The sequence below is a fragment of the Procambarus clarkii genome, chromosome 76 (genome assembly GCF_040958095.1).
Source record: "Procambarus clarkii isolate CNS0578487 chromosome 76, FALCON_Pclarkii_2.0, whole genome shotgun sequence".
Taxonomy (NCBI): domain Eukaryota; kingdom Metazoa; phylum Arthropoda; class Malacostraca; order Decapoda; family Cambaridae; genus Procambarus; species Procambarus clarkii.
The window spans coordinates 24,963,172-24,978,986 of NC_091225.1; the positions used below are offsets into that span (position 1 = coordinate 24,963,172).

Consider the following 15,815-nt stretch of genomic DNA (forward strand, 5'->3'; position numbering starts at 1 on the left):
GGTACACACGTGAAATTCGTCAATTTCCTGGACCTCTCTTCAACGCGATCTCTCCACACGAAGGTTGAAACAGCAGTCTTTTCCCGCCCGCCTGGGAAGTACCACTCAGGAGCTCTCCACCGATCACGTGACTTCAGGTCACTACTCTATTGGCTTATCTCCCTCTCATGCAACCAATCATCTTATTCCTCCACATCCGGGGATTCCAGTGTCACTGCCTCGCCAAATATTTTGGCGCGAATTCTCAACCAGCAGAGCCTGACGCCCGCCATGTTGGATCAAAGCCTAGGCTGCTCGCTCCCCCTTGCATAAAATTTAAAACGAAATAAATTAAATTTGTAGACTCCATACCGCTTCACACACAATATATGGCCCGCCTTACATGTACAGGTGGGAGTATATGACTCTTGGCAGGCGGAAGAGATGTGACAAGAGATGTTTTAACACCTAAACACCTGTTTTAACTTTGTTATTTAATTATTTTCATGATGTCAGGTAATATTTAATTGTCTTACAATCTTCATAGTTATGCAAAATAAATGTTATATAGGTATATTGATCGCTTAAAATAGTAATAAAAAGCGATAACAAGAGTTGATAGATTTACTAGCATTTTGAGTAAAGCGAAAATAAGAACAAGCCTAATTATTAAATTAGAATTAAGAAAAAATAACAAAATACTTATTGATGGTTATTTTTCCTCTTAATTACCTCTTCCTGCCTCATCATCCATTACGCTTTAACGACCCGGCAAGGACCGTCTCCCCTCTAATCACCTCTCGTAGATTGTCGAGTCAAAAATACTTATTACCTCTCGTCTCCCCTCGTTTTCCCCTAGAGGCACAGCTCTTCAGGGTTATGTTATGTAGAGTAACCTGAAAACAGTGAAGGAAGGGGATGGGAGGAATGAGGGAGATAGTGAGGGAAGGATTGAGGAAGATGATGAGAGGAGTTATGAGGAATATGGGAGGGGAGGAATGAGGGAGATAGTGAGGGAAGGATTGAGGAAGATGGTGAGAGGAGTTATGAGGAATATGGGAGGGGAGGAATGAGGGAGATAGTGAGGAAAGGATTGAGGAAGATGGTGAGAGGAGTTATGAGGAATATGGGAGGGGAGGAATGAGGGAGATAGTGAGGGAAGGATTGAGGAAGATGGTGAGAGGAGTTATGAGGAATATGGGAGGGGAGGAATGAGGGAGATAGTGAGGAAAGGATTGAGGAAGATGGTGAGAGGAGTTATGAGGAATATGGGAGGGGAGGAATGAGGGAGATAGTGAGGAAAGGATTGAGGAAGATGGTGAGAGGAGTTATGAGGAATATAGGAGGGGAGGAATGAGGGGGATAGTGAGGGAAGGAATGAGGGGGATAGTGAGGGAAGGAATGAGGGAGATAGTGAGGGGAGGAATGAGGGAGATAGTGAGGGGAGGAATGAGGGGGATAGTGAGGGAAGGAATGAGGGAGATAGTGAGGGGAGGAATGAGGGAGATAGTGAGGGGAGGAATGAGGGAGATAGTGAGGGGAGGAATGAGGGGGATAGTGAGGGAAGGAATGAGGGAGATAGTGAGGGGAGGAATGAGGGAGATAGTGAGGGGAGGAATGAGGGAGATAGTGAGGGGAGGAATGAGGGAGATAGTGAGGGGAGGAATGAGGGAGATAGTGAGGGGAAGTATGAGTAAAACAAGGCAAAGAGGAGACAACCTGTCCTCACACGTAATTCTGAAGCCATCGACCAAAACGTCAAAACTCCGACGATCTAGTGTGATTAAAAGCGCTGGAATAATGACGTTCCCTCTGCCTAGGTATGTGCATGTATGTCCATACGCTTCAGGCTGGGCTAAACCACTTCAAATTTAACGTTTGTCTCTTAAATCGGGGGAATAGGCCAGGGGGTGGAGAACAGAGAGTGGTAGTTGATGGTAGAGAGGCAGTAGAGTGGATGGTAGATGAAGGTTGCGAGGCAGTAGACTTGGAAATATGGTATCTTAATGTAAGTAGATAAGAATGAAATCAATTCGACTGACTATATGAAGGCTCTGACACACAGCTGATTCCACAGCTTCTGTGACATTGAGAGAGAGAGAGAGAGAGGAGGGAGAGAGAGGGAGAGAGAGAGGGAGAGGGAGGGAGAGGGAGGGAGAGAGAGAGGGAGAGGGAGGGAGAGGGAGAGAGAGAGAGAGAGAGAGAGAGATAATAAATTTGTCAATAAGAAGTCAAGATAATGGGCACATAGGATGATAGGTACATATATTGGGAGATGTGGAGCACGGGAGGGAGCAATGTAGGGTTGGACGAGGGCTCCTGGGCCCCCGCCGTGTGTCTCTGAGCGATCTATGAACACCCACTTCTCATTCAGTCCCCCCCCCCCCCCCCCCCGCTCCCCTCTCTTCCTTCCTCTTCGCTTGCCTATTTCTCTGTTCCTTCCTACTTTCCTCAATATCATTACCACATTGTTTCTCTTCCTTCCGACTCTCATTGTTTATTTTGTCTATCTTAAATTTCTTCTTTCCCATCTTCCTCACCGTTTTCCCATCCCTTCCATTTCTCTCTTCCTGTCTTATCTTTCCTTCCCACTTTCTCTTTACTCCCCATTTCCCCCCCTTTCACAGTTTATCTTACTTGGCTCTCTTCCTCTTCCTTCTCACATTTCTCCCGTCTCTCACTTGTCTCCTAGCAGCCTCTCAATCTGTACTTTGTTCTTTATACCTCCTTGCGGCACATCCTAGCCTCCTTGCGGCACATCCTAGCCTCCTTGCGGCACATCCTAGCCTCCTTGCGGCGCATCCTAGCCTCCTTGCGGCGCATCCTAGCCTCCTTGCGCCGCATCCTATCCTTGCGGCTCATCTTAGCCTCCTCTCGGCACATCCTAGCCTCCTTGCGGCACATCCTAGCCTCCTTGCGCCGCATCCTAGCCTTGCGGCACATCCTAGCCTCCTTGCGGCGCATCCTAGCCTCCTAGCGGCGCATCCTAGCCTCCTAGCGGCGCATCCTAGCCTCCTTGCGGTACATCCTAGCCTCCTTGCGTCTCATCCTAGCCTCCTTGCGTCTCATCCTAGCCTCCTTGCGTCTCATCCTAGCCTCCTTGCGGCACATCCTAGCCTCCTTGCGGCACATCCTAGCCTCCTTGCGGCACATCCTAGCCTCCTTGCGGAACATCCTAGCCTTGCGGCACATCCTAGCCTCCTTGCGGCACATCCTAGTCTCCTTGCGGCATCTCCTAGCCTCCTTGCGGCACATCCTAGCCTCCTTGCGGCACATCCTAGCCTCCTTGCGGCACATCCTAGCCTCCTTGCGGCACATCCTATCCTCCTTGCGGCACATCTTAGCCTCCTTGCGGCACATCTTAGCCTCCTTGCGGCACATCCTAGCCTCCTTGCGGCACATCCTAGCCTCCTTGCGGCACATCCTAGCCTCCTTGCGGCACATCCTAGCCTCCTTGCGCCGCATCCTAGCCTTGCGGCACATCCTAGCCTCCTTGCGGCGCATCCTAGCCTCCTAGCGGCACATCCTAGCCTCCTTGCGTCTCATCCTAGCCTTGCGGCACATCTTAGCCTCCTTGCGGCACATCTTAGCCTCCTTGCGGCACATCTTAGCCTCCTTGCGTCTCACCCTAGCCTCCTTGCGGCGCATCCTAGCCTCCTTGCGGCACATCTTAGCCTCCTTGCGGCGCATCCTAGCCTCCTTGCGTCTCATCCTAGCCTCCTTGCGTCTCACCCTAGCCTCCTTGCGTCTCACCCTAGCCTCCTTGCGGCGCATCCTAGCCTCCTTGCGTCTCACCCTAGCCTCCTTGCGTCTCACCCTAGCCTTCTTGCGTCTCACCCTAGCCTCCTTGCGTCTCACCCTAGCCTCTTTGCGGCTCATCCTAGCCACCTTGCGTCTCATCCTAGCCACCTTGCGTCTCATCCTAGCCACCTTGCGTCTCATCCTAGCCACCTTGTGTCTCATCCTAGCCTCCTTGCGGCGCATCCTAGCCTCCTTGCCTCACATCCTAGCCTCCCCGCTCATCAAGGTGTGTGTCTAAGGAAGTCTAACTTGCTCAACAAACGTCTCATCAAGTCTTAAAGGTGTTTTTTCTGGTAGTGGCGTGATGAGGGTGGTAGTGGTGGTGGTGGGGGGGGGGTGGTTGTAGTAGTAGTAGTAGTAGTAGTGGTGGTGGTGGGGGGGGGTGGTTGTAGTAGTAGTAGTAGTGGTGGTGGTGGGGGGGGTGGTTGTGGTGGGGGGGTGGTAGTGGTTGTGGTGGTAGTTGTGGTAGTAGTGGTGGTGGGGGGGGTGGTAGTGGTTGTAGTGGTAGTTGTGGTAGTAGTGGTGGTGGGGGGGGTGGTTGTGGTGGGGCGGCTGTGGTAGTGGTTGTAGTGGTAGTTGTGGTAGTGGGGGGGGGGTGGTTGTAGTAGTAGTAGTAGTGGTGGTGGTGGTGGTGGGGGGGGGCGGGGGGTTGTAGTAGTTGAAGTGAAAGAAATGGTGATTTCAGTAGTAGTGATAATTCCATTAGTATTGATCACCAGCATCAATTTGGTGTTGATCAATAGCATCAATTTGGTATTGATCAACGGCATCAATTTGGCATTGATCAACAGCATCAATATGGCATTGATCAACATCAATTTGGTATCTATCAAGAACATCAATTTGGTATTGATCAACAGCATCAATTTGGCGTTGATCAACGGCATCAATTTGGCGTTGATCAACGGCATCAATTTGACATTGACCAACATCAATTTAATATTGACCAACATCAATTTAATATTGATCAACATCAATTTAATATTGATCAACATCAATTTGGTATTGAGCTCCAAATGTTGCTCCTTATCCTCCCTTAATTGTCAGCCTGTTCACTCCTGCGGTCACAACGCCACTAAACTGTTATGTATTAAAGTGCCCGAACCTAACCTACCTACAGACCCACGAAGAGAAAACGGGGACATAAAGTCAACATTTTTGCGACCCGCTTGTTATTTTTAGTACACCATTTTTTTTTTTTTTTAAGGGTCAATATTACCTTTAATACGTCAAAATACGATGTACTATTTAAGGTTTGAAATTCTAAGGATTTAAAGGTCGTGTTGGTACCCCTTATAATCGTCGTTTAGGCTTGAACTTTATTTATTTATTTATATATATTTTTTAGGGTGGGGGCTTTACGTGTCATCTTTATTACTGGATTAAAGTCTGCCATTATCAGGTTTTGTTTTTGTTGGTCTGTCTTTATTACTGCTCGTCACGGGATTGTCCCTGTTATTAATTAGTTAAATGCTATAATTAGCGTGATACAGGAGTGAGTAGCCTGTCCACGCTTGGAGACGGGACTGGATCACGTGATGTATCTCGCCTTGCTTAATTAAGTTCACATAACAAAGCTCTTTGCAATTCACAGGTATTATATATATATATATATATATATATATATATATATATATATATATATATATATATATATATATATATATATATATATGCCTATACTTGCATAAACCACAAGTGAAGATAAACAATCTTTGGACAACACCCACCAGTGGGACTCGAACCCAGAAAGCACAACTACCTTCCAGTAGCTGGCATAACTAGTATGCTTTAACCCACTACGCCATCAGACCTTACAAAAGAAGTAGATAGTTCGAGATATATATATCTCAAACATCTCTACCTCCCGAAGGCACCAGATGAGTGAGGGGTCAGTCTGCAATTTTCGTCAAGCCACTGTCAATGTGAGAGAACTCGTGTCCAGCTTATAAGCCTATACTTGCATAAACCACAAGTGAAGATAAACAATCTTTGGACAACACCCACCAGTGGGACTCGAACCCAGAAAGCACAACTACCTTCCAGTAGCTGGCATAACTAGTATGCTTTAACCCACTACGCCATCAGACCTTACAAAAGAAGTAGATAGTTCGAGATATATATATCTCAAACATCTCTACCTCCCGAAGGCACCAGATGAGTGAGGGGTCAGTCTGCAATTTTCGTCAAGCCACTGTCAATGTGAGAGAACTCGTGTCCAGCTTATAAGCCTATACTTGCATAAACCACAAGTGAAGATAAACAATCTTTGGACAACACCCACCAGTGGGACTCGAACCCAGAAAGCACAACTACCTTCCAGTAGCTGGCATAACTAGTATGCTTTAACCCACTACGCCATCAGACCTTACAAAAGAAGTAGATAGTTCGAGATATATATATCTCAAACATCTCTACCTCCCGAAGGCACCAGATGAGTGAGGGGTCAGTCTGCAATTTTCGTCAAGCCACTGTCAATGTGAGAGAACTCGTGTCCAGCTTATAAGCCTATACTTGCATAAACCACAAGTGAAGATAAACAATCTTTGGACAACACCCACCAGTGGGACTCGAACCCAGAAAGCACAACTACCTTCCAGTAGCTGGCATAACTAGTATGCTTTAACCCACTACGCCATCAGACCTTACAAAAGAAGTAGATAGTTCGAGATATATATATCTCAAACATCTCTACCTCCCGAAGGCACCAGATGAGTGAGGGGTCAGTCTGCAATTTTCGTCAAGCCACTGTCAATGTGAGAGAACTCGTGTCCAGCTTATAAGCCTATACTTGCATAAACCACAAGTGAAGATAAACAATCTTTGGACAACACCCACCAGTGGGACTCGAACCCAGAAAGCACAACTACCTTCCAGTAGCTGGCATAACTAGTATGCTTTAACCCACTACGCCATCAGACCTTACAAAAGAAGTAGATAGTTCGAGATATATATATCTCAAACATCTCTACCTCCCGAAGGCACCAGATGAGTGAGGGGTCAGTCTGCAATTTTCGTCAAGCCACTGTCAATGTGAGAGAACTCGTGTCCAGCTTATAAGCCTATACTTGCATAAACCACAAGTGAAGATAAACAATCTTTGGACAACACCCACCAGTGGGACTCGAACCCAGAAAGCACAACTACCTTCCAGTAGCTGGCATAACTAGTATGCTTTAACCCACTACGCCATCAGACCTTACAAAAGAAGTAGATAGTTCGAGATATATATATCTCAAACATCTCTACCTCCCGAAGGCACCAGATGAGTGAGGGGTCAGTCTGCAATTTTCGTCAAGCCACTGTCAATGTGAGAGAACTCGTGTCCAGCTTATAAGCCTATACTTGCATAAACCACAAGTGAAGATAAACAATCTTTGGACAACACCCACCAGTGGGACTCGAACCCAGAAAGCACAACTACCTTCCAGTAGCTGGCATAACTAGTATGCTTTAACCCACTACGCCATCAGACCTTACAAAAGAAGTAGATAGTTCGAGATATATATATCTCAAACATCTCTACCTCCCGAAGGCACCAGATGAGTGAGGGGTCAGTCTGCAATTTTCGTCAAGCCACTGTCAATGTGAGAGAACTCGTGTCCAGCTTATAAGCCTATACTTGCATAAACCACAAGTGAAGATAAACAATCTTTGGACAACACCCACCAGTGGGACTCGAACCCAGAAAGCACAACTACCTTCCAGTAGCTGGCATAACTAGTATGCTTTAACCCACTACGCCATCAGACCTTACAAAAGAAGTAGATAGTTCGAGATATATATATCTCAAACATCTCTACCTCCCGAAGGCACCAGATGAGTGAGGGGTCAGTCTGCAATTTTCGTCAAGCCACTGTCAATGTGAGAGAACTCGTGTCCAGCTTATAAGCCTATACTTGCATAAACCACAAGTGAAGATAAACAATCTTTGGACAACACCCACCAGTGGGACTCGAACCCAGAAAGCACAACTACCTTCCAGTAGCTGGCATAACTAGTATGCTTTAACCCACTACGCCATCAGACCTTACAAAAGAAGTAGATAGTTCGAGATATATATATCTCAAACATCTCTACCTCCCGAAGGCACCAGATGAGTGAGGGGTCAGTCTGCAATTTTCGTCAAGCCACTGTCAATGTGGCCTCACTCATCTGGTGCCTTCGGGAGGTAGAGATGTTTGAGATATATATATCTCGAACTATCTACTTCTTTTGTAAGGTCTGATGGCGTAGTGGGTTAAAGCATACTAGTTATGCCAGCTACTGGAAGGTAGTTGTGCTTTCTGGGTTCGAGTCCCACTGGTGGGTGTTGTCCAAAGATTGTTTATCTTCACTTGTGGTTTATGCAAGTATAGGCTTATAAGCTGGACACGAGTTCTCTCACATTGACAGTGGCTTGACGAAAATTGCAGACTGACCCCTCACTCATCTGGTGCCTTCGGGAGGTAGAGATGTTTGAGATATATATATCTCGAACTATCTACTTCTTTTGTAAGGTCTGATGGCGTAGTGGGTTAAAGCATACTAGTTATGCCAGCTACTGGAAGGTAGTTGTGCTTTCTGGGTTCGAGTCCCACTGGTGGGTGTTGTCCAAAGATTGTTTATCTTCACTTGTGGTTTATGCAAGTATAGGCTTATAAGCTGGACACGAGTTCTCTCACATTGACAGTGGCTTGACGAAAATTGCAGACTGACCCCTCACTCATCTGGTGCCTTCGGGAGGTAGAGATGTTTGAGATATATATATCTCGAACTATCTACTTCTTTTGTAAGGTCTGATGGCGTAGTGGGTTAAAGCATACTAGTTATGCCAGCTACTGGAAGGTAGTTGTGCTTTCTGGGTTCGAGTCCCACTGGTGGGTGTTGTCCAAAGATTATATATATATATATATATATATATATATATATATATATATATATATATATATATATATATGACAATGTCAGACCACGGAGGAAAATGAAACAGGAATTTCCTTAAGTACTTTCGTATATTAAATACATCTTCAGAATTGATTCCTTCTGAAGATGTATATATATATATATATATATATATATATATATATATATATATATATATATATATATATATATATATATAATATTACTGGTGTATACTGGCAGCAGGTTTTCTTTTAAATATATATATCATTGAATATGACCGCATATTCTGTATTTACTATTTTCTGATTTAGGGCTTCTATCCCTCTAACTATTTTTCTAGCATCAGGCTTAGCTGAAAGAGAAGTTCTCCTAAACTCATGTTCCTTATTTTAAGGTGAAGAAAAAAGTGAATTACTATAGAGTGTATTACATATAATTATATACATATAATTATACATATACACACATGTATATGAGGGGCTATGAGGGAGGATCCAAAAGGTCCTCATGACTATGTAGTTTCCACTCACAAACCTCCACCAAAGAAGCGACTTGAGAATCGACTTGAGAATGGTCCAGGACGGACCGAAACGTCGTCGTCCCTTCAACTTCTAGTGTGTGGTCTGGTCAACATCCACCAAAGAAATATGATAAATGGAAATAAAAGATGATAAAACAGAAAACACACATTTGTACTCACAATATTCGTGTCCAACAACAGTGACTGTCACATAAACATACAAGTGTTTATTTTAATATACATCACAAGTCATAAATAATTACTTGTTATTACTTGGTAGTTTAAATATTGTTAATACATTGTGTAGATTTACAGAGTTGTGTTTAAAGTCAAAATATCAAAACAAGCAAACATGAAGAAACTGATTTGAGGTTGAGCCTAAGGCCTAACATGCTCTGGAGGGTTATTAAGATAACATGCTCTGGAGGGTTATTAAGATAACATGCTCTGGAGGGTTATTAAGTACTCAAACAATGGCTCACTGATCAATTATCAAGAATACTTCAGTCTTGAGTATAGTTCAGCACTAAATTCTAAGTGTATATACAGCGAGAAGTTGGATATATACCTCTGTTTATCCCGTGATATACTGTGCATATATACCTCCCATGTATATCCCGTGATATACATGGTATACATTTGCTATAAATGTGTATCTAAATAAGATAATAACTGTCCATAGTTGAAGGTCAGATGCTTGCCGCTAGTCTACCAAATTTTCAAAGGTGGCTGTCAGGCTGGTCAAGGCCTGCTCTATTGGCATAATTTTAGAGATGCCGGCTCCCACAGCGACCCTCGTGAAGTCGATAGAGATGAAATGGTGGACAAAATCATGCATTTCATTATGTTATTCAGAACAAGCAAATATATCATGTTTTGATGGCATATTTGGGCAAACTGTCCTCTTAAAAAGAACGTTGCTTTTGGCCGCTTACCCGAATGGCCGAATTTGGACGTAATTTGTAAATGAAAATAAATTTGGGATTTTTTTTTTTCAACAACAGTAAGTTAAGGGTCCTCTGATAGGTTAGGTGGGCAGGAAATTCTCATAAAGTTTCAAAACGTTATGAAAAACGTTAATTTAAAGTGTCCTCTTCTAACCTCTGCGCGTACGCCGGACGACTCAAATAGAAAACGGAACAGAACGTCACTTTTGTGAGTCGATTTCATTTCAAATTACGTCCGAATTTGGCCATAGCGCCGCGCATACGAGCGAAAAGTGACGTTATTTTTAAGAGGACGGGTTGATTTCTCACTCTGGGGTCGACCTAGGTACGCTGGGTCTGCTTTCTCATGTTTTGCGATCTTCCTGTTTGCAGACCAACAGCTAGAACTCTCTTCTAAACTTTCCCTTTTTTTTGTTCCTATTTTCTTTTCAACTGTCTTCTCAACTTTTGGGGCACATGTGTTCCCTTTCTCAGGGTTTTAGGCTCCCTGGTTTATCTTCTGTGGTTGTTAACCTCTGCTTGTTTAGTCATTACTGACCGTCTTCTGTGATTAGGTTCGAGTAGGTTATATTGAGGTTATCTTGAGTTGATTTCGGGGCTTTAGTGTCCCCGCGGCCCGGTCCTTGACCAGGCCTCCACCCCCAGGAAGCAGCCCGTGACAGCTGACTAACACCCAGGTACCTATTTACTGCTAGGTAACAGGGGCATTCAGGGTGAAAGAAACTTTGCCTATTTGTTTCTGCCTCGTGCGGGAATCGAACCCGCGCCACAGAATTACGAGTCCTGCGCGCTATCCACCAGGCTACGAGGCCCTGGTTATATTGAGTATTATATATTATTATAACCGAGTAGGTTATATTGATTACGCAGGCGATGGGTCACAATAACGTGGCTGAAGTATGTTGACCAGACATACTTCTGGTCACTAGAAGGTGAAGTACAAACAGAAGAAAGTCCCTTCACTAGAAGGTGAAGGGACGACGACGTTTCGGTCCGTCCTGGACCATTCTCAAGTCGATTGCGATCAATATATTGATTATTTATTTTTTTATTTTTTTAACATCTCTTAGTTGTGGCAGTTGTTCCTATAGCAGTAAATAGGTACCTGGGAGTTAGACAGCTGCTACGGGCTGCTTCCTGGGTGTGTGTAACAAAATCGAGGCCTGGTCGAGGACCGAGCCGCGGGGACGCTAAGCCCCGAAATCATCTCAAAATAACCATGGTAGTTACTCATATATTCCAGTCCTTCCTTCCATTCATCATCTATTTCTATACCTTCTGTTTCTGCTGTCACTTTTGGCCACTGACCAGCGGCCAGATTCACGAAGCAGTTACGCAAGCACTTACGAACCTGTACATCTTTTCTCAATCTTTGGCGGCTTTGTTTACAATTATTAAACAGTTAATGAGCTCGGAAGCACCAGGAGGCTGTTTATAACAATAACAACAGTTGATTGGCAAGTTTTCATGCTTGTAAACTGTTTAATAAATGTAACCAAAGCCGTCAAAGATTGAGGAAAGATGGACAGGTTCGTAAGTGCTTGCGTAACTGCTTCGTGAATCTGGCCCCAGGTTCGTAAGTGCTTGCGTAACTGCTTCGTGAATCTGGCCCCAGAGTCTTTGTTTCTTTAGCTGTTTCTTTAGCTTTAGTTGCGGTAATTCGTCTTCCATGTCTGCTCTTCTCTCCTTGCACCTCATGCTTATTTCCTCTGCTTCATCCAGTCGCCTCTAGTCTTCTCCAGCAGCTTTCTCAATATTTTCAGTTTCTTCTGTTTGTACATCTGAAAATAGATGTACAATCGTAATATTTTATGATGGAAATCATATTTTGTTATGTCCTCATTTCTGTCTTCTATCCCACCTTTCCATGTTGTGTGTCCTCAGTGCTCTAATTGTAGTGCTTTAAATCACACAGAGAGAGAGAGAGAGAGAGAGAGAGAGAGAGAGAGAGAGAGAGAGAGAGTGGGAGAGAGAGGAGGAGGGAGGGGAGGGAGAGAAGAGAAAAGAGAGAAAAGAGAAAAAAGAGAGAAGAGAGAGAGAGAGAAGAGAGAGAAAAGAGAAAAAAGAGAGAAGAGAGAGAGAGAGAGAGAAGAGAGAGTGAGTGGGAGAGAGAGAGGAGTGAGTGGAGAGAGAAGAGAGTGTGTGAGAGAGAGAGAGGAGTGAGTGGTGAGAGAAGAGAGAGAGAGAGAAGAGTGAGTGGAGAGAGAAGAGAGAGTGTTTGAGAGAGAGAGAGAGAGTGGATAAGAGTGGCCAATGCTTGCTCTCTAACCTACTCATATTCAAGAAATAACATAAAACTCACTAATTGTGGGTTGCTGTAATTACTAGCCGAGGTAAGCTTGGCTAGTTACAGTTAGAACATTACACCCAATGATGAATCTTAGAGCTTCTCATGTTGCAAATGGAAGAGATGAGTTTGCAATAACCTAATGTCCAGTGTTGTTGAGTTGCTGATGATGAAATGTGACTCTTCAGTGACCATAAAGGGACACATACTGAAGCTAGCAGGCAAGGCAGCAAGGAAACTTACATCGCTGGTACCTTCTCGACAGCAGTGGTTGCAAAACATCATTTGGAACACAAGTTAATATTCACTTTTGACTGCACCGCTCTCCTTGATGGCTTCCTTTTCCCACTCATTAATCTGACTTCTGGCAGATAGTAAATAAAAAAAATTGCAAATGAAATCTCAGTACAATACTGAAAATTTGCTGATAAAATAATATGGAACTGATTATACAGTCAAGTTGGTATAGTCAATGATGATCGCTTCTGCTAATTAATGTTATAAGAATAATCCTTAGTAATCCTAAGTAATCCTCAGTCAAATCCTGCGTCGATATCTTGATAATGCAATACCTCTCAATACAGCACGGGTTAACAACCACTCATACAACAAAATATTGTATTCGCTGAAAGAAATAGAACAAATACAACTTGTGTTTCCACGGAGGGCCTTAATTACTGGATATATTAATTATGTTAACGATTCAAAAATTATAATTCCGAGTGATTTGAATTACTGAAGTTCTTAATGAGGCAACTGTCGTTAGAGCTGATTAGTCCTTATTTAATTAGCCAATGACCAGCTGTTAATGATGCCCGTGCTGATTAATATCAGAATGCTCATTACTAGTCATTTGTCGCAGGTAAAGTTTGGGCTTTATCAGAGATGATAACGACCGAAACGACGTCGTTGTGAGTCGCTCACAATGTCGTTCAGTTGTGAGTTGGATATAAACTCTTCAGCTATATATAGCTGAAGAGTTTAGCTATATATAGCTATATATAGCTAACTCTTCAGCTAAATATAGCTGAAGAGTTTATATAAACTATATAAAGCTATATAAACTATGAGTGTGTATATATATATATATATATATATATATATATATATATATATATATATATATATATATATATATATATATAAATATGAGGGCTTACGCCAGTTTACACTACAACTACTGAGTCTGGTGGAGAATGTATCTTTATCTGTCGGAAGTTAGGCGTTCATGGTGAATGGTCTGTGGTACGGAACGAACATAGGCTCGTCGGGATAGGCCTAAGACAATAATGAATAATGGGTCTATAATGAAATTGGGAATGTGATTTCCGTAGAATATAAAATAGAACAAAGATGAAGTTGAATTAGATATAGGTATCCCCATCTCTGCTGTCAAAACTATATTGGTCCAAATACAATACAGTTTGGACCAATACAATACAATAGACTGTGCGACACAGTGGTTGTCAGGATCAGGTTGGGTTACCGTTACCTGTGGCAGGTGGCTGCATGTGACGGGTCTCCCAATCCTGAGCACTCCAGTTGCAAACTCTGTGAGCAGGAACTGCGGCACGATCTCCCACACTACATCACCGAATGCCCAGTTATTAGACCTTTCAGACCAGTTGGCATGAGGTACCTGGAGCTTTGCAATCACTTTATTACCTCTCGTGTTCTTGAGGATATCCTCATAATGCACCCAGAGTTTGCCAGTGCAGGCTACAGATAACATGGCCTTCTATGACTAACCATCCTGTGTGATGGGGATGTTGAACATTACGTAGGTAACATACAAGACCGTAGCTCTTGACACACACTGCACTACCCTTCATATAGTCCAGGGCAGCTGTACAAAGGCAGTTGTACATAAATTTGTTTATAAAGAATTGCTCGAAAGCGATCAACTGAATTCATTCAGGTCACGGTGATGAAAATAGTGAGTAGGGAAGATGGTTATGATGATGATGAGTGTATTCAGTGAGGATAGTATGTTAGAAATAGATATAGATAAAGATACATATCTTTAAGTAGATTCTCTCTCTCTCTCTCTCTCTCTCTCTCTCTCTCTCTCTCTCTCTCTCTCTCTCTCTCTCTCTCTCTCTCTCTCTCTCTCTCTCTCTCTCTCTCTCTCTCGAGATAAAGAGAGGAGAGAGGCATGTAGACGGACTCAAGCAACTCCAGGTACCCTCCCCCCTCCCCCCTTCCCCCTCCCTTCTCCCCCCCTTCTCCCCCCCTTCCCCCCTCCCCCCTTCCCCCCCTTCTCCCCCCCTTCTCCCCCCTTCCCCCCCCTTCTCCCCCCCTTCCCCCCCCTTCTCCCCCCTTCTCCCCCCCTTCCCCCCCCCCCTTCCCCCCGCCCATCCCCGAAGTACACATATCAGTAATCTTTGTCTCAATTACATGAATCAAACAAAAAAAATATATTTTATAGACCTTCATCTTATTTTTGTAGGTAAGACGAACGGCCTGAATGGAGGAGGAGCTACTCAGACAATTGCTTCGTGACAGGTGAGTACAAGACTCACCTGAGTTCGGTACTGTGCCGAGTACTTGAGGCTACTTATTGCTCGTGTAAGACTCTTGATGTACACAACTTGCAACAAGTATAAAGGGAAAGTGTATTGCAAACACACACCCACACACACACACACACACACACACACACACACACACACACACACACACACACACACACACACACACACACACACACACACACACACACACACAATCAACACCAGTTGATTGACGGTTGAGAGGCGGGACCAAAGAGCCAGAGCTCAACCCCCCCAAGCACAATTAGGTGAGTACACACACACACACACACACACACACACCGTAACAGCCCCTTGTGTTATCTTTTTACAACTTGTTACAGAAGCTGTTTCATCTTGTTATAAAGTAATTTATGACGTGTTAGAAAGTTGTTACAATTTGATAGGTACTTGTTACTGCTTGTTAGAAGGTGTTGCAAGTTGTTCGAATGTTGTTGCAACGTGGTAGTTTCGTCGTGAGGTTGGTGAACATTCCTTGATGTTCATGAATAGTGACGTAATGGTTGAGGGGAGCACAAAGTTGTTGGCAACGATGTTGAGAAAATATTGCTTTGTTGACAATGATGTTCAGTAGAGCAGAGTAATTTTTTACTCTGAAGGATTTGAAAATTGAATTGTTATTCATCCTGTGAGTGAACACACCGCCATAGTGAGAGTATTGGGCAGCGTCACTCATCCTGTGAGTGGACACATCGCCATAGTGACAGTATTGGGCAGCGCCACTCATCCTGTGAGTGGACACACCGCCATAGTGAGAGTATTGGGCAGCGTCACTCATCCTGTGAGTGGACACACCGCCATAGTGACAGTATTGGGCAGCGCCACTCATCCTGTGAGTGGAC

The 15,815-nt window shown here is 44.0% G+C and overlaps 2 protein-coding genes across 2 annotated transcripts; both read right to left on the minus strand.

The window, feature by feature from the left end:
• Window positions 1–2,973: 2,973 nt before the first annotated feature.
• On the minus strand, window positions 2,974–3,483 carry LOC138357239 (putative golgin subfamily A member 6-like protein 19). The gene has a single exon (XM_069313901.1). The coding sequence runs from the start codon at window positions 3,481–3,483 to the stop codon at window positions 2,974–2,976; it is 510 nt and encodes a 169-aa protein (XP_069170002.1).
• Window positions 3,484–3,492: 9 nt separating this feature from the next.
• On the minus strand, window positions 3,493–3,963 carry LOC138357240 (putative golgin subfamily A member 6-like protein 19). The gene has a single exon (XM_069313902.1). The coding sequence runs from the start codon at window positions 3,961–3,963 to the stop codon at window positions 3,493–3,495; it is 471 nt and encodes a 156-aa protein (XP_069170003.1).
• Window positions 3,964–15,815: the final 11,852 nt, after the last annotated feature.

Coding starts and splice junctions, on each gene's coding strand:
- LOC138357240 (XM_069313902.1), bottom strand. CDS start 3,963: ATGCGCCGCAAGGAGGCTAGGATGAGACACAAGGTGGCTAGGATGAGA.
- LOC138357239 (XM_069313901.1), bottom strand. CDS start 3,483: ATGCGCCGCAAGGAGGCTAGGATGTGCCGCAAGGCTAGGATGCGGCGC.